General features: G+C 41.7%; 2 protein-coding genes across 3 annotated transcripts in view; both read left to right on the top strand.

Moving 5' to 3' along the window:
- LOC118374401 (EVI5-like protein) overlaps positions 1-9,256 on the top strand; it is a 39,431-nt gene extending 30,175 nt beyond the window's left edge. For both annotated transcript variants that reach the window (XM_035760814.2, XM_035760813.2), the window contains 4 exons: positions 1,827-1,973; positions 2,337-2,432; positions 2,679-2,774; positions 4,174-9,256. In XM_035760814.2, coding sequence (XP_035616707.1) covers positions 1,827-1,973; positions 2,337-2,432; positions 2,679-2,774; positions 4,174-4,482 — 648 coding nt within the window. In that variant the 3' untranslated portion in view covers positions 4,483-9,256. The remainder of the gene's footprint in view (positions 1-1,826; positions 1,974-2,336; positions 2,433-2,678; positions 2,775-4,173) is intronic.
- A 514-nt stretch (positions 9,257-9,770) lies between these two features.
- Positions 9,771-15,358, top strand: LOC118374399 (zinc finger protein Gfi-1b-like). The gene is made up of 7 exons (XM_052527751.1): positions 9,771-10,258; positions 10,461-10,525; positions 11,584-11,931; positions 12,145-12,305; positions 12,739-12,882; positions 14,207-14,372; positions 14,769-15,358. The coding sequence occupies exons 3-7, from the start codon at positions 11,658-11,660 to the stop codon at positions 14,930-14,932; spliced, it is 909 nt and encodes a 302-aa protein (XP_052383711.1). The 5' UTR covers positions 9,771-10,258; positions 10,461-10,525; positions 11,584-11,657; the 3' UTR covers positions 14,933-15,358.
- The last annotated feature ends 8,606 nt before the right edge of the window (positions 15,359-23,964 follow it).

Raw genomic sequence — 23,964 nt, 5'->3', positions numbered from 1 at the left:
CATCAAAACTATGAAATAACACATAATTTAGTAACCAAAAAAGTGTTAAACAAATCCAAATATATTTGAGATTTTTCAAATAGCCACCCTTTGCCTTGATGACAGCTTGCACACGCTTGGCATTCTCTCAACCTGCTTCACCTGGAATGATTTTACAACAGTCTTGAAGGAGTTCCCACATATGCTGAGCACTTGTTGGCTACTTTTCCTTCACTCTGCGGTCCAACTCATCCCAAACCATCTCAATTGGATGGGGTCGGGTGATTGTGGAGGCCAGGTCATCTGATGCAGCACTTCATCACTCTCCTTCTTGGTCAAATAGCCCTTACACAGCCTGGAGGTGTGTTTTGGGTCATTGTTCTGTTGGTGAAAAAATGATAGTCCCACTAACCGTAAACCAGATAGGATGGCATATCGCTGCAGAATGCTGTGGTAGCCATGCTGGTTAAGTGTGCCTTGAATTCTAAATTAATCACAGACAGTGACACCAGCGAAGCACCATCACACCACCTCCTCCATGCTTCACGGTGGGAACCACACATACGGAGATCATCCGTTCATCTACTCTGCGTCTCACAAAGACACGGCGGTTGGAACCAAAAATCTCAAATTTGGACTCATCAGACCAAAGGACAGATTTCCACCAGTCCATTGCTCGTGTTTCTTCTTAACCACTACTCATTTAGTAGTGGATTCTTTGCAGCAATTTGACCATGAAGGCCTGATTTCACGCAGTTTCCTCTGAGCAGTTGATGTTGAGATGTGTCTGTTACTTGAACTCTGTTGCAGTTTCTGAGGCTTGTAACTAATGAACTTATCCTCTGCAGCAGAGGTAACTATGTCTTCCTTTCCTGTTTGCGGTCCTCATGAGAGCCAGTTTCATCATAGCGCTTGATGGTTTTTCGACTGAAGAAACTTTCAAAGTTCTAGAAATGTTCCATATTGACTGACCTTCATGTCTTAAAGTAATGATGTCGTTTCTCTTTGCTTATTTAAGCTGTTCTTACCATAAGTCTTTTACCAAACTGGTCTATCTTCTGTGTACCACCCCTACCTTGTCAGAACACGACTGATTGGCCAAGCCACACTGCTTCTTAACACATCCCGCATTAAACCCGGAAGCCAGCTGCTAAAGGCACACTGCGCCACCCGGGAGAAAACAATGTACACCATGCGACCTGGTCAGCGTGAACTGCGGCCGGCCTGCCACAGGAGTCGCTAGTGTGCGATGAGACAAGGATATCCCTACCGGCCAAGCCCTCCCTAACCCGGACGACGCTAGGCCAATTGTGCGTCGCCCCATGGACCTCCCGGTCACTGCCGGCTGCGACAGAGCCTGGGCTCAAACCCAGAGTCTCTGGTGGCACAGCTAGTACTGCGATGCAGTGCCTTAGACCACTGCGCCACCCGGGAGGCCCCAAAAAGGAACTTTTAACTTGGGCACACCTGTTAATTGAAATGCATTCCAGGTGACTACCTCATGAAGCTGGTTGAGAGAATGCCAAGAGTTTTCAAAGCTGTCATCAAGGCAAAGGGTGGCTACTTTGAACAATCTCAAATATAAAATAGATTTTGATTTGTTTAACACTTTTGGTTACTACATGATTCTTCCATATGTGTTATTTCATAGTTTTGATGTCTTCACTATTATTCTACAATGTAGAAAATAGTAAACATAAATAAAAACCCTTGAATGAGTAGGTGTCCAAACTTTTGACTTGTACTGTACATGACATTTAAATACTTGTAATTTAGCAGACGCTAACCCAGTGACAAATTACTCTTTCAGCCTTCTGACACTGTCCCCACTCTCTCTTCACCCGCAGAACCAGATTCACAGCAAGCTGATTGGGCGCCATGAGGTGGAGAGCGCCGCCATGCAGGAGAGACTGCAGCAGCTGGCGAGCCAGAACAAGGGGATGCTGGCCCAGCTCACCGAGATGAAGAGGAAACAGGCTGAGCTCGACTGCAAGGTGGGGGAAAGGTGGAGGGAAGGGGGAGGATGGAGGTAGCCAATGGTAGCGTTGAAATGTGTGGAGTAAGTGGGCTGCAAGTTAAGACGGGGGAGGGAGAGTGGGGATGAAGGTCCAGAAAGAAAGAGGGATGGAGACTGGAAGCGGGAGGAGAGGAGGAGTAGAGAAGGTATGGGGAGGATGGAGGAAGGTAGTGGAATAAGTGGACTGACTGCCAGGTGAGAGAGGAGATGATGGTGAGAGAGGAGATGGAGAGGGTGGGGGAAAAGGAAGCAGCCTAGGGTTACATTGATAAGTGGGCTTTGTGTGCCAGAGGTGATTTTCTTTTTTTCTCTTCTGCCACTCTCTTCCCTCTCTTTGTAGAGTAAAGAGGAGGTGATGGCGGTGCGCTTGCGGGAGGCTGACAGCATGGCTGCCATGGCTGAGTTCAGACAGAAGATAGCTGAGCTGGAGATACAGGTGGGATGTTCGTACACAGAACTGAACTTGACTTCCATATGGAATGGATGTCATTGTCAAGTGTGTTTTAGATTTCTTCTGGGTGGTATGTGTGTAATGGGGAGATCGTCTTCCCTGCTTCTTTGGCGTTGACTGTTCGGTTGTGTGCGTGTGCGTGTGCGTGTGTGCGTGTGTGCGTGTGTGTGTGTGTGTGTGTGTGTGTGTGTGTGTGTGTGTGTGTCTAATCCCCCTATCCCTGTCCTACAGAAGGAGGAGGGTCTGATCCAGGGCCAGCTGAACCACTCTGACTCCAGGCAGTATATCACCCAGCTTCGAGACCAGATCGGAGAGCTCAAGAATGAGGTCACACACATTTAACAGTCATTTAGCAGACGCTTTTATCCAGAGCAACTTACAGTAGTGAGTTTGTACTTTTTGTGGTACTGGTCCCCCGTGGGAATGGAACCCACAACTCTGGTGTTGCAAGCGCAATGCTCTACCAACACCACACACACACACACACACACACACACACACACACACACACACACACACACACACACACACACACACACACACACACACACACACACACACAGGAAAAGTCCTTGTGTCTGGGGTTAGTTTAGCCATTGACACCCAGCTACATGTGAATCAGATCCCCTCATGCTTTTTGTATTTCTCAGAAATGATAGATGTTGTCCGCCACATGAAGCATGACATACTAGATTCACTACTCTGGCCTTCCTCTGTATGACATTTCCAACCACACAGAATAGACGCCCCCCACCCCACCCCTTCAAAACCCCAGATCTCAGAAAGAGAGCGAAGAATGCGTGTGAGAACGAGACAACACTGATTCTCACATGCTTAAAAACACACACACACCAACATAGCTGAACCACGTAATATACACTTGCTCATTCAGAGAGCGGCTGTGCGTGAGAAGGATGTGTCAGAGGAGGGAGTGATGGGACTGCCTTGCCCTTTTCTGTTCACTAGTTCTTAGAGTGCATACTGTTGGGGGTATTCGTCATATGGAGCCTTTATGTAAAGAGTACCCGAAACATTCGTGACAAAGTCGAAATTAGCAAGGAGTCATTTTCCGGTCTCAAATCTCAGGCATCTATTTTGCAAATTAATTCATGTTTTGGCGTTGGACCGTATCATAAGTCGAATTAGCATACATGTTTGTTTTTTTGGTAACTGTCGAAGTTATGATTATAGTCATACCAATGACTTTTGAATATTCTGATTTGTCCCAGAACAATATGATACACTTCAACATTGTACAGTATTGATACACTTCGAGAAGGGCTGATCTGGAATCAGACCAGTATAGTGATTGAACTCTGCTGTGTAAACCGAGACAGAAAAGGAAGAGGTGGGCGAGTGCCTAGTTATTGTGTTCCTATTGGTTAACCACTACCCTCTCCCTCCTACAAGCCTAACTCAGTACAAATCTCAGAGTTTTCTGTAAGTACTGAATCAGTGTTGTATCTACACACGCACACTCATGCACACTCATGCACACTCATGCAGACACCCACAGGCACATCAGACTGGATTTAACCTTGTCAATGCAGGCTAGACCACCATACCAGGTTGCTCTTGAAATGGGTCACGTTCCAACCAGTGTATACACTCTTCTCACCAACAAACCGCATCAAAAGCCTTTCTTTGTGATATCAGTAATATCCTAGATAATTGTGACAGTAATCTACGTGTATGAATGTCTTATCCTTATTTCATTCTCTTTTAGATCAGGCAGCTCCGCGGACAGCGCTCCAAGTTCGCTCCTAGTTCCCGGGATGGGGGCGGGGGCTACCCGGATCTGTGTCTAGCTAGCCCCTCGTCAGCCGGAGGCGACTACCTGAGCTCAGATGAGGACCTTCTCCCCAGCCCCATCCCCCCTAACGCCATGTACCCCGCCCTGCCCCACCCCTCGGCCAGGCTGGACAGCGAGGGCAGCACCGACAGCGAAGCAGAGGCCCACCCGGACCACCCCCACCACGGCCCCTCGCAGCAGCTCTACACTAGCATGGCGTGTGCTGAGGTCCTGGACAACTGAGCCATGGAGGTCCCTGGAACTACCTGGTCCTGTACTCAGTATCTCTTTAGTATTAGAGATGCTGTACTCGCCCCAACTTTACTGTACTACTGTTTTCACCCTAAACTACTGTAACCTGTAACGGACATCCTCCCCTCCTCCTTCATGTTGGTGCCATGGTCTCTCCTCTTTTTGTCATTCTCTTTTCTCCATTTCCCCCTTTTACTTCTCTTCTCTCCTATCTCTCTTCACTTATCCCTCTCTTTATCTCTCTCTCTCTCCCTCAATCTCTTTCTCCTCTACATTCTCACAGACCCTGTATTCCCTATGGGGGTTGAGTCAATTCCAGTCCTATTTCCCTGTCTTGTCCTGTCCTTGGCATTAGTTTCCACGCTGCACTCCGGTCCTGAGTGAAGAACAGATAACTTCAGTACGCTCGCTCACTGTGCAGCAAGCATATCCTATCCACACAGAAAGCCGAGAAAATAAAAGGGATTGAAAATGGACCAAAAAAATTGCTTTCAATACTCCAACCATACCACACAGCAGTGACTATGATATGCATCGGACATCACTGATTAAATGATTCCCCTCAAGTTTGTAAGGACTTCAATATGGACTTGGGATCGGTAAAAGAGGATATGGATGGATGACTTGTTGGGCTTGACCCTGCTGGTACTGTACTGTCCCGTGAGCGAGATGTGGGACTTACCGTCTCCCTCCATCTTTCTCTTTCCTCCTCCTTTTCTCTCTCTCTGTCTCTTTCTGTCATTTCATCATTCCAAGAAGACCCATTGGCCACCTGCACTGCCTGTCAACATGGAAACAACCATCCACTGTAACCTCACAATGCACACTTCGAAACAAATGAGAGCGAGAGGGAATGAAGGAAGGATAGAGGTAGGAAAGGAGTATGGTATGGACTTGTACACATCAATATCATAGGGATGTTACTAGATGACATCACATGCATAGATGAATATTAACCATTTACCTTACTGAAATATGTTTGTTGTGTCTGTCTTGCAAATGAAACAAGGCAAGCGAATTACGATGGCTAATGTCAACCACAAAAAAATCTCAACGTTGCCAAATCTTAGGTAATTTTTCTGCTATTATTTATGTTCTTATTTATTTTAATATTTTTATATATCTATATAAATATATAGATGCCAACGGCGGCCAAACATTATATATACGCTGAGTTCCCTCGCTCCTTTGTGCCAACTTGAATCCTGAGGCTGAGGTGTCAACGGACGGCGTCCTTGACGATTCATGTCAGAGAGACGGAATGAATGCGCTGCTATGATTTTCCTTTTTTTCTCCCAGTCTTCTTTTATGTTATGTTCTATCTGCTCGACATGCAGTCGAACTTTACACCCCTTAGGAATCAGTTGTGAGTGCGAAAGGTACTGGTAAGAAATTGTTGAACGGTGATGGCTATGCTTCATAATGATGTCTCTACCTATGACTTATGCAATACCCACACATAAACAACTCCTTTATACTCTATTTGAAATGTGTTAAGGCATTTTTAAACCCTAAGAGCATGTATCAACCCACAAGTGTTTATAAGAGGACAGCAATGGCTCAGTCAATCATTCATTTTGTCTCATGGTGAGGCTGGAGGTTACTAGTTTGGGACTGCTTGGCATGTGTCCGTCAAAATGCTGTGTGAGTGATGTGAAGGGGTTCACTTGGCATGTGTCCGTCAAAATGCTGTGTGAGTGATGTGAAGGGGTTCACTTGGCATGTGTCCGTCAAAATGCTGTGTGAGTGACGTGAAGGGGTTCATTTGAAGTTACCAACAACAACAAAAAGAGAATTTGTTGAAATTGACTAATCAGAGGCAAAATAATAATCATTTACCAGCTACAAGTGTACTGATCAGATCATCATAAATATCATTATCAAGTTGGACCAGGGTTATCACTCTGTTAGTCTCTGTTCTGTTGTTCTCGTCTGTCATGGTGCTGTATGATGAATTATCAATACCTCTCCTTCCAGAACAGCCAACTGTGACATCACTTCCTCTTTCTACTGCCTGTTACAAATAGGATTTAGGGATGGATGGAAACATTCAGTTGAACGTGTTGACTGAAAATGTCGGACTATCTGATGCGTGCTGTTACTACAGCTTCAGATGGCTAAAATGCACAGGTGTTAACAGACTGGGAGCAGTATTTTGCCTAGTAAATACCTCATTGGCTAACTATGTGGCATATCATCCCAATTGTCTTGAATATATGACATGCTTGTTAGAATTAGCTTTAGCTCAGTCATTAGGAGCGGGGAGACTAATGCATCGGCTTGGTGTCATGTTACCAAAGCATTCAAATGTTCTGTGTTTATATCAATGGGACAGAGTTGATCATGGGAATCGATGATAGCCATCTGGAAGGAAGCTCCATGTGGTTTCTTTCCCAATGTCAAGGGGGAAAGGGTTCCATACAAACTCTATATAGATGGAAAGAGCATTGTCCTACCTCTGTGGCAGACACTTCACATATCACATTTTGATATATTCTTACAACAGTGGAAGCAAAACGTATTGTATAATTCAATAATATTCCATATGACAACCTGAACTAAAGTATTAATATAAATAGATCACAAGAATAATTGAGTTGATTTGCTGATGCAGAGTAATATATTCAGTAGGGTGATATACGATCTTAAGATTCTGGATATATGATCCTAAGATTCTGTATATACGATCCTAAGATTCTGGATCTAAGATTATAGATATACGATCCTAAGATTCTAGATATACGATCCTAAGATTCTAGATATTGATTCTAAGATTCTAGATCTCCCCCTGACTTAAAGCAGTCAGTGCTGTTCTGGGAATATGGGAGTGGGCACTTGGAGTGGTTAGTGTAGAAAGCTAAGGCCCTGTCTCATGTCAGTATTAGTGAGAACTTGTAAGGTTTCTTGGTAGTATTGAGGTACTGTATAATGCTATGCCACCAAGCCTATGCATCCCAACTTTGTATCATGTTTTCTTGTGTTCAAATAATGCCACGCACTCAGTTTTGGTGTGTGCCTGGCTTTTGTCACAGTGATGCTGAATGACGGGAGAACCTGTCACCAACTGCCAAGGAAATAAGGGAGCTCCTCTAATGGGGTTCCACTGCCATGTAGCCCATCTTTCGCTCGCTCAAGTATTACAAATAACCACCTTTTTAGAGGTTAAACCAGTGCAGCAGCTGAAATCACTGTTGTCTGGTGTAACATCCTGGACCAGTCAGTTACGGCATTACTTTAGCAATGGGAAGGAGTTCGGATGCCATGTGTTGTCAACCTGCGGTAGAGTATAGTTTTGGTCAGTGGTGGAAAAAGCCCTTGAGTCATACCTGAGTAAAAGTAAAGATACCTTTTTAATAGACAATTACTCAAATAAAAAGTGAGTCACCCAGTAAAATACTACTTGAGTAAAGCTATTTGGTTTTAAATATACATCAGTATCAAAAGTAAAAGTATTAATCATTTCAAATTCCCTACATTAAGCAAACCAGACGGCACCATTTTCTTGCTTTACATTTATTTTACGGTTAGCCAGGGGCACACCGACACTCAGACATAAATTACAAACGAAGCATTTGTGTTCAGTGAGTCTGCCAGATCAGAGGCAATAGGAATGTTCTCTAGAATAAGTGAGTTAATTTGAACATTTTCTTGTCCTGCTCAGCATTCAAAATGTAACGAGTACTTTTGCGTTTCAGATAAGATGTATGGAGTAAAAAGTACATTTATTTTCTGTAACTTTTACGCCACTAAATTCCTAAAGTTGTCAAAAATATAAATAGTAAAGTACAGATACCAAAAAACTACTAAAGTAGTACTTTAAATTATTTTTTATAAAAGTACTTTACTCCACTATTTAGACACTACTAGACAGTGTCTAATTTACACAAAATCTTGTGCACTTGCTCCACACTCGCATAACACCAGGCTGTATAACAACCCTGCATAATACCAACACTATAATGCTGTTCAGAGATGGTGCTTCGATGCGGAACTCCCCAGTGTCCCAACTACAACTGTTAGAACTGTGACTAAAATACTTTTTGATACACATGAAGATGCCCTCTGATTCAGTATTTGTCATCCATGTAGTTGTATGATTAGCGTTGGTATGGCTATTCTTTGATCTGAACTAAGATCATGGTTAAAATCTTAGGGTGTGTTGAATGGTAGGGTTCCATGTTTAAATCTAGATAGTGCCATAATGTAGGTAGATTTATACATAGTATATCAAATGCAATTTCCATAGACAGTTCAGCATTTGCACTCTGGTTTAGGGTGGTGTTCACCAAAAATATCTCAAAGGTGAAGGCCACTGTTGAGCTAGGACTGAAGGATCCCCAATATGTTTAAGATTTTTATTTTATATATATATAACCATGTTAGAATAAAACTGGAACACTACATGCCGTTGTCTGTGTCTCAAAGAAGAGAGAAACAAAACATGGAGGCTCCCCCTTAAGGATGGTGTCCTCCATACATACCCTGGGTTGTATTCATTAGGGAACTCAAAGTAAAATAATTTTAAATGTTCTGCAACAGAAAACAAAAATGTGTGTTTCTTATTGGACAAGTCCATGAAGTACCTCCCGGTTTCAGTCACTTTTCTTCCATTTGGTGCCTCAAACACAACCCTGGTGTAGGACAGGTCGGTATCCACTTTACTCCCTCCAACCTTGTTCACTCTCTCTTGCAATTCTACCAATGTGTTGTCAAGTATATTAATGACAGTAATAAAGATGATATTAAAGACAATATTATGAAAATATTTCAGTGTTCTGTACTTGATGATGATTGATATGAAATGAACATTGACACTACACATTCTCAGATGCCATGTCGAGGTGGTACGGTGTTGTTGTGTTGATTGTCTCCACCTCTGTCTTCATTTGGATATAAAATCCATTGTAAATCTTCCATTGAACCTGTTATCCTCTTTGGCTCTCTGTCCCTCTCTCGTATCTTTCTCCCGTTCTGCTCATCGCAACATTGGGTCACCAGTTAATTTCTGTTTGGGCTTTCCGCCTCCATCGCTCTCTGCTCTAACCTCCATTTTGAAACCCCCTCCTGTCTCAACACTTGTGTGTGTCGACACTTTGCCCCACATTACTCAAGTGACTCCACCATCCTTCTCTCATTCAGTTTCTTATTACTTGGTATTCTCTTGCCTCATTTCCACACATCTTCCTGTTTTGTGATCATGTGAATCATGTTGTTATAACAGTGAAGTAGACTGATATTAGAGATTTGTATACCAACCTCGAGTCAAAGAGGACATTTTGGTCATTTGAAAGTGAAGAGATTAGAGAGGGTACATCTGGACTTGTTTGGTCCTATATACTGTAGCAAAGCAGCGACGAGTGGGTTTTTAGTGCAGCAGAAAGACCTGTTGCTCAGCAGTGGAGTCTTTCTGAGGAAGCTCTGTGGTTGATGTGGCTGCTGCTGAGTGTAACGGTGCTACAGAGACGCTCTTCCCCATCACTTTCATTGGGCTTCACCGAACTGAACACTACGTCTCTGGCTGAATACAGCCTAGAACTTAACTTGAGCGTATAGATAGATTTATACTGTAATGATACATGATTTGAGCTTCCTATTCAATTTTCATTAGTTTACTACGCAGTTGGAGATTCAGGGGTAAAGTTTACATTTTGGCATATCATATTTTGATATCAAATTCATTTTGAATTTGAGCCTGAATGTATTTGTTCAGCCTAATGACTTGATGTGAAAGGTTGACATTTGTTTGCCTTTTAAAGAACCTTATCTGGTAAGTTTGTATGAAACACTTTTTGTGAAGTGAGATTTTCACATTTTCCATTCTCGCCGTAATGGCATAAATTACTTCTTGCAGTCTTCAATTCCATCCTGCAATTAAGATTAGGAGCATATTTTTGCTTTGTGCTTTTAGGAAATGATCATGTACATTATCACCATCTTTTAAAATCAAAGCTCTTTTGTCATCTCACCAGGTGACTTGACTGAAGACCTCTTCAAGAGGGCTAGCTGCAGAGATTTGTCATTCCTCTTTTACTAGGTGAGTTTTTCTGCATTTACTGTACCAAATGAATTCAGCCAATGTGTTCAATCTAATCATTTATCTCCACGGGTGTATCTGCATCATACTTATGCTATTTCAAATGTCACCCTGTGTCCGCAAAATTACACAGTAGAAAGAGTTCCATGTTTTATTTACTGATCCCTTGGGCAAAAGATATGAACTATTCTGCCTAGTAACACAGAATACTTCAAATTAGAAATATTTTATATCTGAAGCTTTTAACCACTGTGAATCCAGCAGAGGAAAAATGCATCAAGTTTTGCTATTTTTGGGAGCCTTTTTGCCCCTAGTATTCTATCTTGTTATGTCTTCAATACTCTACCATTTGCCACCTGTAAGGCTGTGCAACCAGAGGGGAGAGAGTTCAGGGTGAGTCGGGATAATACATAACGGTCTGCTGTGTTTGGTTGAATTTGGGTGGTAGTTGCTGTGGAATTGTTTCAAAACACTGGGTGCTAGTATATGTTGCCACAGTTTATGCAGCAATCCAACCAAGCTCAAGAGTAATGAGTATGTGCAATGACTTGCCTGAGGCGATGACATCTAGAGATGTCTGTAAATTATACATAACACACATTTAATGCCAAATAAATGACCTCCTTTATGAATAGATTCAGCAGGAAAAGCTCTGCTGGGAAAATACTCAATTTCCATTCAGTATATTTTGAACTGATTTCATTATGGTGCTCATTTTTATGGTTTCAAAATGTTGCCTTCATAATTTTAGTGTCAGCAAAACCCACAGTACTGTTACTTTCGGAGTGGTTGTGTGACCAGGGCCTGTACCCAGAAAGCATTTCCGATTAGCTGTGCTGATCTCCGATCAGGTCCCCCTTGTTCCTGTTATCCTATTCATAATGATCTGAAAGTTAAAACTGATTTTAGATCAGCACTCATACTCTGAGAAGCTTTATGAATACGGCAGTGAAGTATGTGACCTTGTTAGTCAAAGCACTGCTGCCACCTGCTGTATGTTGGTTGATATGAATAACACCTGGACTATTCTGCCAATTGACATGTACTCCATATTGCAGGGCCTTCTACTTCCCTTCCATTAGACTGAGTCTACAAAACCCTCTGTGCTCCTGCTGCTTCTCACTTCCCCACCATGCCTCGTTCTTTCCTGGTGAGGAGGGGGGGCTCTCTCCCTCTGCGCCCCAAAGCAGGTAGCCCCTACTTGGGCACGACCCTGGTCCCAGTAGGTTCCTCAGAAACAGACAAGAGGCAGGGGGGTACCCTTCAGGGACAGCCGTCACCTAAGGGTTCAGTGTCTCTAGTGACACACAATGAGGCCTACCCACCACAGCCCTCTCCACCTCCAGCCCTCCACCCTGCCTCACATAGTCCCCCTTACCTTCACCCCACCAGTCCCATGTCTTCAGGTAGGTGTTGAACACTGAGGCTCAGCTAACACAAGCTCATGTACATCTGCCAGTTTTGTGTATTATCGTGCTCTCATAATCATTCATTCTTCAACCATTTTCATTAAAGTTAAGACTGAAACAGCAATGTGTTTAAGACCTAGAGATCAGTGATTGCTTATAAGAGGGGCTATTAATAAAACGTATCAACCTCCTGCTATTCTCCGTCTTAAGATGGTAGAGCTGGGCTGCACCACGACTCTCCCTCCCAGTTGAACCCTGGCAGCCCTGCTGAGGAGGTGGGCTCGCCCCTCCTGGGGGAGACCCGACACAGAGGCTGTCCCCAGATCAGTGACCACAGGACCACTGGGACTGAATGTCCACTGTGTGGAAAGGTTAGTGGATGATCCCAAATCAGTTTTGTTATTCTAACCCTCTGACAAGTTGTCATTGCAAATAATAATCTGTTCTTAATTGATTTACCTGTATAAATAAAGGTGAATTATTAAACATCAATCCTCCTCTCCATCAAAAAGGTTTGATATTAGTGATAGGAGAAAGCTATTTTTGCTTCCATCACGGATAGTGAACAATTCTGACTCATTGGAATTACCACTGAGGTGATTGGATAGACCTACACTCAGTCTTTTTATTAACCAAAGGTCAAAGTGCAGCAACTGAAGTCTGACGTGCTTTGATTCTCTATTCTGTTTCTAACTGGAAGACCAGTGTGAGGATTAAATCAAGATAAGATGTCTATTGTATTCACTGCACTGCTCTCCCCTTCTGCAAATGACATTAAAGTATTTTCTTTTCTTTTCTTTTCAGAGTTTCTTTTCTTTCTCCAGTATGGAGTCCCACGTCCACAAGTCCCATGGTGGCAGACACAAGCAGTCATCATCAGCACACACCAAGACTAACAGTCAGCCGTATGGCTATAGGCCAGACCTGGGTTTGAGCTACAGGGTCAAGGTAGGAATAACACACCTAATCACGCCAAACAAGGTCTGTTGCCTGCTACATTACATGTAGAATGAAGGGTTTTAAAGCAGCTCTGGGGTCAGGTCTATAATAATCAGATCACATTGTGACGTCAAGATGTGGGACATAAGTTCCATCCCATCTGAGAAGGCTGATATTGCAGGCATTTGTTTTCATACGCCAGCTCTTACAGAAAAAGGGCATTATCAAAATTTCACAATGTTATTTCAAATCAAATCAAATTTTATGTTATTTCGACCTCCATAGTATGGAAATATCATAAAAAGAACTGGAAATCAAGTTATTAACTGTAACTGCACTGTTCTACTAAGATATGTGGAATTGTTTTAAGGTCATAGCAAGGATGATTTAGCTATTTGATTTTGAATTTTAAGACTCCTTGAAGTACCAAAAATATATATAAAAAAATATTTTTGTCCTTACTGTTATTAGCCCATAAAAATGCATTGAATAACAGATTCACTACATGGAACAACAGATAATCCCCCCCAAAAGATCAAAAGGAAGTTAGTTCTGAAGTGTCTCTCCTATATCTGAGAGATTTAAGAAAGATCAGGAAACATATATATATATATATATATATATATACCCCATATTTTGGGAATTAAATAGTCTCCATATATACTTCCATACATTTTTTCAGCTGGTACCAGGGTGACCTTCAGACGAGTCTTGGAAGAGTCCTAGAGCAAAACATGTATGTTCGTGAGAGTCTCATCTTTCCATAGAGGGGTCAAAATAGTTTGTAGGACATTCGGAACACTACAGATGATTTTGCGGGAAGACCGATTTTCAAGATCTCTCCTGGTCTGACAAACACCGCTCTAGCTCTGTCACCTTTCACCTCAGATGTCTCCTGATCTGACAAACACCGCTCCAGCTCTGTCACCTTTCACCTCAGATGTCTCCTGGTCTGACAAACATCTCTCTAGCTCTGTCACCTTTCACCTCAGATGTAAAAGTGCGACATAGGCGGATGCGGTGGATTGAGACGCATCCAATGCAAAAACAACATCTCTCTATCTTTAACTGGGGGATTTTTTCATGCTAATTAGATCAACATTAGGGAGTTTTAAGAGTTTGATGCTAGTTCTAAACTATATACAGGAAAAAACACTACAGTAGACCCTATACATGACTATATGGCCCATCTTATATGGCCTATATTAGTTTTTGTTTGGTGTAAATAAAAAAATGTAAGATTCATCAAACTTCTCAAACTGTGAACCCAATAAATATATTTTTTTTTTTACAAAATATATGTCCATATATGCTGTGTTCTCATGTGTTTCAGGAGCGTACGTTTGGCTGTAAGGTGTGTGGGAAAGTGTTCAAGCGCTCCTCCACCCTGTCCACTCACCTGCTAATCCACTCTGACACGCGACCCTACCCCTGTCAATACTGTGGCAAAAGATTTCACCAGAAATCTGATATGAAAAAACACACCTTCATTCACACAGGTGAATCAATATGTATTCTATGGAAATAGGGATCTTGTCTTTGTCACAGTCACGTTAGAAACATATGAACTATTTTAAATATATTCAAAATAGTATGAGAGTGGTAGGGGCATGAGGTGCCTGTGAAAAATGTAGTGAATACATGCCAGAGTCCGGCGGGAAGTGATTTGGCCTTTAAAATAAATAAATATAACAGCCACTGCATGCACCTACCACTCTCATTGATTTGGATTAAGTTAGCTGAAGTTTGTAGTGGCTGTTTAATTAAAGAAAACCGAACCATGCATTACAGTTTTTCCTGGCTCACTTTCAGGGTGAGGAACCATCTAACATTCAGTTATAAAAGAGTGAACTTCCCCTTTAATACATTATGTCCCCTCTGCCCTCCTATTCCAGGTGAGAAGCCTCATGTGTGCCTGGTGTGTGGCAAAGCCTTCAGCCAGAGCTCCAACCTCATCACCCACAGTCGTCAGCACAGTCACAACCAGCCCTACCGCTGCCTCTATGGCTTCCAGCGCAAACAGGACCTGAGACAAAACCAGGAGAATCACCGTACATAGACCTTTAGGCCAAGACCCTGGCTAAGAGCTGATCTGAGCTCAGTTTTCACAATCGGGAGAACCACTGTACATAGATAGCAACTCAAACATCTTTTCATTATAAGGGGCACCACTGCACAAGCTAAACAGAAGCTGGGGATGGATGAAAGAAGGGATGGATGCTCCACAAAAAATTCTAACAAACATTTACCTTGACTGTAGTTGAATCCCAACTGTATATTTTGCCTACATATATATATATATTTTTTTCAGTGACATCATAGGGTCATATCTGAAAATATGTTTAAAAGTATCAAAGTATCACTTTCATATGTGTGTGCATTAAAACTCTGTTGTCCACTTTCAGATTTGGATAACAACAAGATATTATTGTTATGACTGAATGATCATTGTTTTTTTAAGTGATCAAACCTTGCTTTTTAATGATTTACCTTTAAATTTATGATTTAAATACCTGTGATGGGCTGAGAATGCCCCCCCTCTCTCTCTGTCAGCGCTACCCTATAAAAGCACAGCCTCTCTTCACTCTGCACTAAAACACCTGATCCCTTCAACCCCTCCTCTGCACCACCAAGGAAGAACACACAGACACAGGTAAATACATCCTTTAGAATACATGCTTTAGGTTTAGGTTTTAAATCACAATTGGCCTCATTGTGACTACATCCCCAAGCTTAATTGCTACAGAGAGAGAGTCGGTCGGGGACAAGATTAGCCTCATGGTGACATACCTGTGCAGGGATGACTGATGGCCCTTACAGTTATGTTGTGTGTATGGGGTACATTACAGCGATGGATCAGTCATTCAAAAATCATGTTAACCACTGTCCATTGCACACAGAGCGAATCAATGCAATTTCTTATTCAATTTGAAGTAAATGTTTTGTCCTGATCTAATTTAAGCTTGCCATAACTAAGGGGTGTGAATACTTATTATAGGCACTGTGTGTAGTGTAGCATCCTGATGGTGGTGCTGTTTACAGTTGTCTAATATTTAAATGTAATTAATTAATTGGAATGGGATTTCTCAAATCAGTTCTGGTTTGACACCCACCCTGGTCTCATTTCAAGACTTAAAAACATTATTTTTTTTTTAAACAGTTTCAATCGGTAGACAGACCAAGACATCACAAAAGACGTATGTACTGCCAGTTCATGCAATCAGGGGTGACTGACACTTAATTTCAATTTCAGTATCTTCAATGCATGTTGTACCCTGCTTTCCATTTCCATTTGGAGCATTTCACCCTCTTTCTCTTCCGCTCTCCATCGTAGCAACAATGGGTTAGGGAAAGAGTGCTCCAGCTTCAGACACCGACAGCCATACCGACAGCCATACCGACAGCCATACCGACTGCCATACCGACAAGCCATGACGACAGCCATGACGACAGCCATGATGACTGCCATGACGACAAGCCATGGCTGGTAACCTGATCCAGCAGGAGGGGCTCTGTGTATATAAATGTAGGGATAGGGGGGTTACTACTATTATCAGGACGTCCATAAGTAACACAGAGTTTGGGAGCTTTATACATCTAGTAAAAGGTCATGTCATCTGGTCTCTTTGGGGATAGGTGATAAAGGGCAGGAATGACATCACACTTAGGGTGTAATTCACTACAAGCCCACAGACTCAACATGACCTCTCAACAACTGTTGCTTTAGCCACCAACTCAGCTCTACTCAGAAATAAGTTGGACTGTTCTTCCACGGGGAGGGGACTGTTCTTGGACTGTTCTTCTGTCTGCTGCTTCTGACTTCTGGGCCTATATTCCAGGCCTGCGTCGGTCCCTTTGGCTCGGGATCTTCTTCCGCCACTAGGATCTCTGGCCCAGGCAGTCTTTCTCAATTCATTAACATTGGTCTGTGGAGTGCGTCCTTCTGGTAGCTTAACAACAGGGAAGCTGAGAGTCACTGCTGCAACGACACACAGACAAAAAGGGAAGCGGTGCTACATAGTGGTGGGGAACCCTCCCTACACTCACTGGATTCTTACCAATATTGAATTAGTTTCAAGAAACACCCTCCCTCACTTTGTGCTCTCCACAGTTTAGGGGCAGCTCTCTGTCTCTCATTTTCACCTTTCCGAATCATAATTTGACCTATTGATCCAACCCAGATTTAGAATGACAGTCCCTAGTGCTTCTCATTGAGTCTATAACTCGAATGTAAGACCCTCAACTTAGCACACACCGACACTGGCAGAATGTACATTTACAGACAGGAAACAAATATACAGTATTGTTAGGTTCGAATTATGATAGCAAGAACTCGATGGACACTATGAAAGCTCATACCATGTTTATTCATCCCAAAGGGTCAAACAGCTGTACAGACAAAGACATTTTGACACAAGCACTGATATTTAACCCTTCTTCCTAGGCTGAGTCTCCTCCTACACATCTGAACAAGCATTGTATCTTTACTGCTAGTCAGGAAACAAAAGGATATGGGCCAAAAACTTTTCTTTCTCCCTTAATGTGACCTGACCTGACCTCGACCCCCTTCATCACCAGTCCATGTCTCTCTCCCCTTATCAATGCTGCCATGTGTGATCGTTTTCCCTGCCCTCAGCACATTCCAAGCTTAATTGCACACACACCATATTACCTTCCTCCTACAGATAACCATTAACTTCTGGTGTAGACCCTCTAAACCTAAGCACTCAATATTTCAATAGGACACCTGATAATTAACCCTATCCCAAGTTTAGGAGTTAGTACCCAGAATCCATCCGTATGTGCTACTAACGTTGACATACATTATAGAAATCATATATTTCTAGCATGAACTATTCTCATCCCGGCCCCATTATGACAGATCGGTATTTTAATTGTTTTTGTTTAGTTTTTTTCTAAATTACAAAAAAATTGCAGTGTGCAAACCACCCCACTCCCTCCCAGCAATCATTCTTCTGACGTCTCTTCATTTTCCTCTTAAGATAGATTTACAGTTCATCCTTCCAATGGCACACATGTAACTCATGCATGTCAAAGTGGATGGCCCTTGATAATGTCCCCATTTCAATATCTGGGAAATAATCTGATTTTCCCAAGCAGACAAATCTCTCACCTGAGCTGCCACCACCATCCTTTACGGTCCATTCTGTCTTGGCCCTTTTCTGACCAGTGCACCAGCTGCATGAGAGAAGTTTGGACGTGATCTCTCTGCATGCTCACTCCATGTGGACGTTCTCAGGACTCATGCCGCACTCCTGAGAGAAAAGGCAGTTGATAGCTTTGATTGGATGCTGAACACCAGTTTCTGGCTCGGACTCAGATCTCAGGTAGAAGTCGTGAAAGACAGTGAACGCCATTGTTGCCATTACTTTAGTCGGTTAAAGAGGCTGAAGCTCACACTGTTCTCGGTCAAATTATCCCTTCTATGCATCTAAATACCATCTGCGGTCACCTTTGCTGTAACAGACCAGAACAACAGTTTCTTTTATTTCGGATTCAGGAAATCCATACAAACAATTTACTGTATGACAAATTATTACATTCCCAATATTTGTAATACAAATTCCTAAGACAAATGTCAAAGAGAATACCAACACACCATTAAAACCATTTTTGCAAATTGCCGTATATTCCCTTATCATATTGGCAACCTCACCACAGGGTCAGGGAGTTAGAGGGCTAATCCTTAGGGAGAAATCCAGACCATCCAGCAGACCCAATCTGGTGAGGTATGTATTGATGCAAAACAAAAACAAAACAGAAGTAACAGCAATACACTTCTTCATATATCACTCGATACACTTCTTCATATATCACTCGATACACTTCTTCATATATCAATCGAGGTGGTTAAAACCTAAATCCATTTGGAGTAACTGTCAACCATTACCAATATATATTGTTTCCTTTTACAGTCAGGCATGTGAAGAAAATCATTTGTCATGTTTACCAAAGGGCCCCAGGGGGCAGGTAATTCTGCCCTTGGACTCCAAAAAAAACAATAACAGTGCCTGTTAAATAACAAATAACAAATAAAATTAGAATTACAACCCTTGATAACTCCATCTTAAATTAATTGTATCCCATAAGGTAATGGTAAAAGAGACTAGAGACAGGTGTCCCTCATTTCAGGGGCAGCACTCTCTCTCTGTACTTCTCATGGTCCAAATCACAAATAGGACTATTGCTAAATTATAAACCTCTTCCTAATTATTAGTGTTTCCATATAACATTTAAATGTCACCCAATATTCTTAGCCTTTCGAGTAAGGGTGATCAGGCCTCACCAGAATGTCCGAACAGAGTTCAGAGTTCAGTCAACTCTATTAAGTGAGTATTTACTTTCCTGTACCTCAGACATTATTTAAAGATATTTTAAACATTTCAAACATTTTGTGTATCAGGTTTACATCGGGGTTTTCAGTACATTTCTTATCAAGAGAATTTACATGTGGGGCGGCAGGGTAGCCAAGTGGTTAGAGCGTTGGACTAGGTTGCAAGTTCAAATCCTTGAGCAAATCTGTCGTTCTGCCCCTGAACAGGCAGTTTAACCCACTGTTCCTAGGCCATCATTGAAAATAAGAATTTGTTCTTAACTGACTTGCCAAGTTAAATCAAATAAATAAATATGTACAACAAAAACTCTGACATAATTCAGAAAATGTCCTTTGTGTGCCCTTTAAGGTGCATCCTTTCTAACCTGTGAAAAACCCACTAAAACCAAATAAAAAAAGACCCCTCACAATAAATTAAACAGAGTATTAACACCACTAACAAATATTCATAACAGATGGGTTGTGTGTGGGTGCTGGTGTGTGTTGCAAAACGTAGTGTAAAAACAAACTAAATAGCCAGGCCTTGAACAGCCGGATTCAGGTACATTTATACTGAATTTCACTAACTACTCTCCCAAGGCAACAGCCTCGGGAAACATTTCAATGGGAGAGATAGGGACATCCCATCCTCTCCTAAGAGATCAAATAAACATTTAGTTAGTTTTCACTAAATCTTAATCAGTCTAAACAATTAAAAATTCAAATTCTTACTTTCCAATTAACTTCCCATTTCCTTTCTTTCACACTTTCTTGTCTACATATGTTTCCTTCAATTCATATAGCCCTTTCAATCACCATCACTGTCGTGTCTTTGGCATCATTAAAACTGAAGACTTATTTATCAAATGACTCTCTGTAATTATTATTACACGATTAAACTGATTAATCATGTAACTGTAATAGACTAGGAAGTCGGGGCACCAAGGAAAATATTCAGATTACAAAGTTATAATTTTCCTAATATAACTTTCGGATATCTTAATATATGATCAATTAGTCTTCTAATTAATGAATTATTCTTTACCTCACTGTTAGTCTCATTCCAAACATTGTAAATTGTTGGTTATCTGCACGAACCCAGTCTTCATTATGAGTCATACATACGTCTGTAGTTAGAATACTTGCTTTTTTCTTCTGGCTTATTATTTTTGAGTGAATGAGCTGCTTATTCTTGCAGATAATTTTATGCGGTGTGTGACTACAGTTTCTATCGGCTCTCTCTTTTAGCATGTTGCTGAAATTAGCGGAGGCAGTGCGCCTGTTTTCTTTGCTCCGATGCGCACTAACTGTCCGTGGTCCTGAATTAATTGTTCGTCCTATGTGTGGTGTTGAATTTATTCTGCCACTATGTGAGTATGACTGCCTTTTTGGAACTGTTTCTGTGGAACAATGTCTGGCTTTTTCGGCCTTATATACCACGGTGGCATAATAATGCATTTGTAACCGATTTTAGAGGAGCCTAAATAACACAATTATCATAACATAAAATGTAATATGGATTTTTTTTTGTCTGTGTGCTGTCTCGTTGAGCTGCAGCCTGAGGCACGGCTCAGGCCTGTTTGAATTTTGTCATCAGAAAGCTTCTTTTGTCTGTGTGCTTCTCCTGCACTAGAATGGTCAGGCGCATTGTGATCCTCTTGTTTTTATATGAGGTATTGGAAATGTATTCCCTAACTGAAGGCCTAGGAACAATAGTCACAGTTCGCCGCTGCTTTCCGCAGTGCTGAACTGAGTGCCGCTGTCCACTGTGCTGCAGCCAGTGCCGCTGTCAATGGTGGTGAAGTGAGTGCACCTGTCTCTTGTGCTGAAGTGAGTGCACCTGTCAATGGTGGTGAAGTGAGTGCACCTGTCAATGGTGGTGAAGTGAGTGCACCTGTCTCTTGTGCTGAAGTGAGTGCACCTGTCTCTTGTGCTGAAGTGAGTGCACCTGTCTCTTGTGCTGAAGTGAGTGCACCTGTCTCTTGTGCTGAAGTGAGTGCACCTGTCTCTTGTGCTGAAGTGAGTGCACCTGTCTCTTGTGCTGAAGTGAGTGCACCTGTCTCTTGTGCTGAAGTGAGTGCACCTGTCTCTTGTGCTGAAGTTGGTGGCTCTGTCCATGGAACTGGGCATACATGTCTTTTGTGCTTTTACTTGTGGCCATGTACATGTTGCTGAACGGGGTGTCCTTCAGCCACATTTATGCCCATGCCTCTCATGGCTCCCAGTTCAGTTCCAGAGATGTCTGTTTGGACAACGAAAGGCCGGGAACTTTAGCAAATGTTCAACTACTTACTACTTTTTTAGTTACTTTTGAACTACTTAGCTAACCCTTCCTCTAACCCTAACCTTAACTTTTAGCTAACTCTTCCCCTAACCCTAGCCTAGCTAATGTTAGCCAGCGAGCAAAAATTTGTAACATATCATGTTTTCCAATTGTAAGTTTTGCAAATTCGTAAAATATAATAATAATTGTAATTCATAACATACCATACTAAATGGGGACATCCACAAATGAACACATACCATACAAAACGTAACATTTCATACTACATGGAGTGCATATATTATTATATTATTTATTATATTATTTATTATATTATTATATTATTATTAATTATTATTATTATTAATAATAATAATTATTATTATTATTTATTATTATTATTATTATTATTATTATTATTATATTATTATTATTATGGCATATATTACATGGAGTGTCTCGGATTCATGTACAGAAAAATACGAAATGCTCTGAGACGAGGTTGCAAATAGTAAAAGTATGCTAATCAGGTAGCCGAGTGAGGCTATTTTCACCAAAAAGAGCCGTTCAAAAAGAGCTGTTAGATGCTTGGTTATTTCTGGACAGAGCTGTGACTTCCTGTAAATCAAGCACACTATAGAGGGGAAATCCATGTACAATATATTTAAAAATACACTGTCCATGCACAATCAGATTGGTGGATATAACTGAGGCTTCAGTTTCAGGGAGAAACACGAGGTGCGACTGTGTGAGGAGGAAGTTAGTAACTAACGGTTACATTTTTGCGACAGGTTCTTGCAAAAGCTCCCGGCTGCACTTTGTGTATAATTTTGAGAGTCCTCCAGTTTCAAGAATTTTAAGAGAAAACACAAAAATGGATAAGCTTCATTCAGTGCTGCCAAATGGTGTAACATTTGTAAAACATCTTTAATGAATTAGTTTTGTGATATCTCATTTGGCCCAAGGGGGTCGCTGCATCATTCGCGGGGGATGACATGTTTACTGTTGCCTTGTTACTTTACAATCTCTGTCAATTTATATAAGGTGATAAGTTTGGTTTCTGAGCTTGAACTATTATTAATCATTAGTTCTTAAAGAGACATGAAGGGTGCCATAATGAAGCTTGGGAGGGGCTGAGTGCAGGGGAAACAATTACATGTGACAGTACTGATAAAGGGATGAACCGTTTAAGGCCCAGATCCCTCAGCTCCCTGCCTAGCAATAAGGAGGAGACTCCACCCAAAGTGGGGTATGTTTACTACCACGGGTGAAACCATGTCTTTGTCTAATGCAGCTGTATCGACCCTCTGGGTAGAATAAACTTGGTTTAAGCTTTCATAGTGTCCGGTGAGTTTTTACTCTGAGAATTAGAACCTAACAAAGGAATGCATGCATCTGAGAGAATGTCTGACGATGAGAAGAATGACGTAATGAAGTACAAGGCCATTATCAAAAAGGTGGGGGGGAAAGAATGAAATAGACCCAGCTATCATCTGTGGCATCATCTCAAGAGTCCAGAGGTGGGAGAGCAATACTGGACAAGAATGCCTGGGGGGGACAATGGAATGTCCTTTGGGCTTATGCAGATAGGCACTCAGACTTTAATTGATTGAAGTCGCTGATTTGCCAAAGAATTCCAGTCACTTGGGTCATATTCATAAGGGCAGGCAACACAAAGCATTTTGGAAAACAAAAAAAGGGAAGCTTTCTTATTGGACATCCAGGTTGTCCCTGTTTTCTTCCACTTGTTGCCTAATGAATACATCCCTGGTGTCCAAGGTATGAATCAGTCCCCCGAAGCCCAGATTTGAGAGCTATGAATGGAATTTATAGCTTAAAGTTGTTCATCTTATTTCTGTTTCCATTACCTTAGTTTGATGCTGAGTGCCATGTTTGAATGAGACTCATGGAGGCTGGTGGGAGGACCTAAAGGACGGACTCATTGTAATTGCTAGAATGGAATTAATGGAACCGAGCCAAGTGTGGTTTCCATGTTTGACACCATTCCATTAATATGAGCCCGTCCACCTATAGTTCCTCCCACCATCCTCTTCTGATTACAATGTAAGTGAAATGCTGTCCATTGATTTCCATCATACTAGGTCCTAGGTTGATGTTACTACAAACGGTGGCAACCCCACTACAAAGGGAGAATGGGGAGGTCAGGAACATCTCAAACAAGGCACTCAGATTCTCATAAATGTAATCAAAAAGATCAAGCGAAAGTTTCCTGACTAGACAAAGGAGCAGCAGCTGAAAGGTACATTTGATACTTCCTGGACTAACCAAATGTGTGGCCTTTGTCAAGAACATTTTAGCCTCTTATAAAGCATTGTTAATACCTACCTTGTTTTTACCGTCAGATGACAAGTGTTATTTTGACTAACATTATTGTACTGCCAAATCTCATGAGAGAATGGATGGCTACACTACACAGGAGTATCCTGTGATGTTGCCTAAACTTAATACATTGCATAATGGTTATTAAAAGTAA

The sequence above is a fragment of the Oncorhynchus keta genome, chromosome 10 (genome assembly GCF_023373465.1).
Source record: "Oncorhynchus keta strain PuntledgeMale-10-30-2019 chromosome 10, Oket_V2, whole genome shotgun sequence".
Classification (NCBI taxonomy): Eukaryota; Metazoa; Chordata; class Actinopteri; order Salmoniformes; family Salmonidae; genus Oncorhynchus; species Oncorhynchus keta.
This window is presented reverse-complemented; position numbering and strand designations above follow the sequence as displayed.

Bases quoted from the DNA above. Each gene is read 5' to 3' on its own strand.
- LOC118374399 (XM_052527751.1), top strand. From the start codon at position 11,658: ATGCCTCGTTCTTTCCTGGTGAGGAGGGGGGGCTCTCTCCCTCTGCGC. The intron at 12,306-12,738 runs GTTAGTGGATGA...TTTTCTTTTCAG, and splicing joins AATGTCCACTGTGTGGAAAG to AGTTTCTTTTCTTTCTCCAG. The intron at 14,373-14,768 runs GTGAATCAATAT...CTCCTATTCCAG, and splicing joins ACACACCTTCATTCACACAG to GTGAGAAGCCTCATGTGTGC.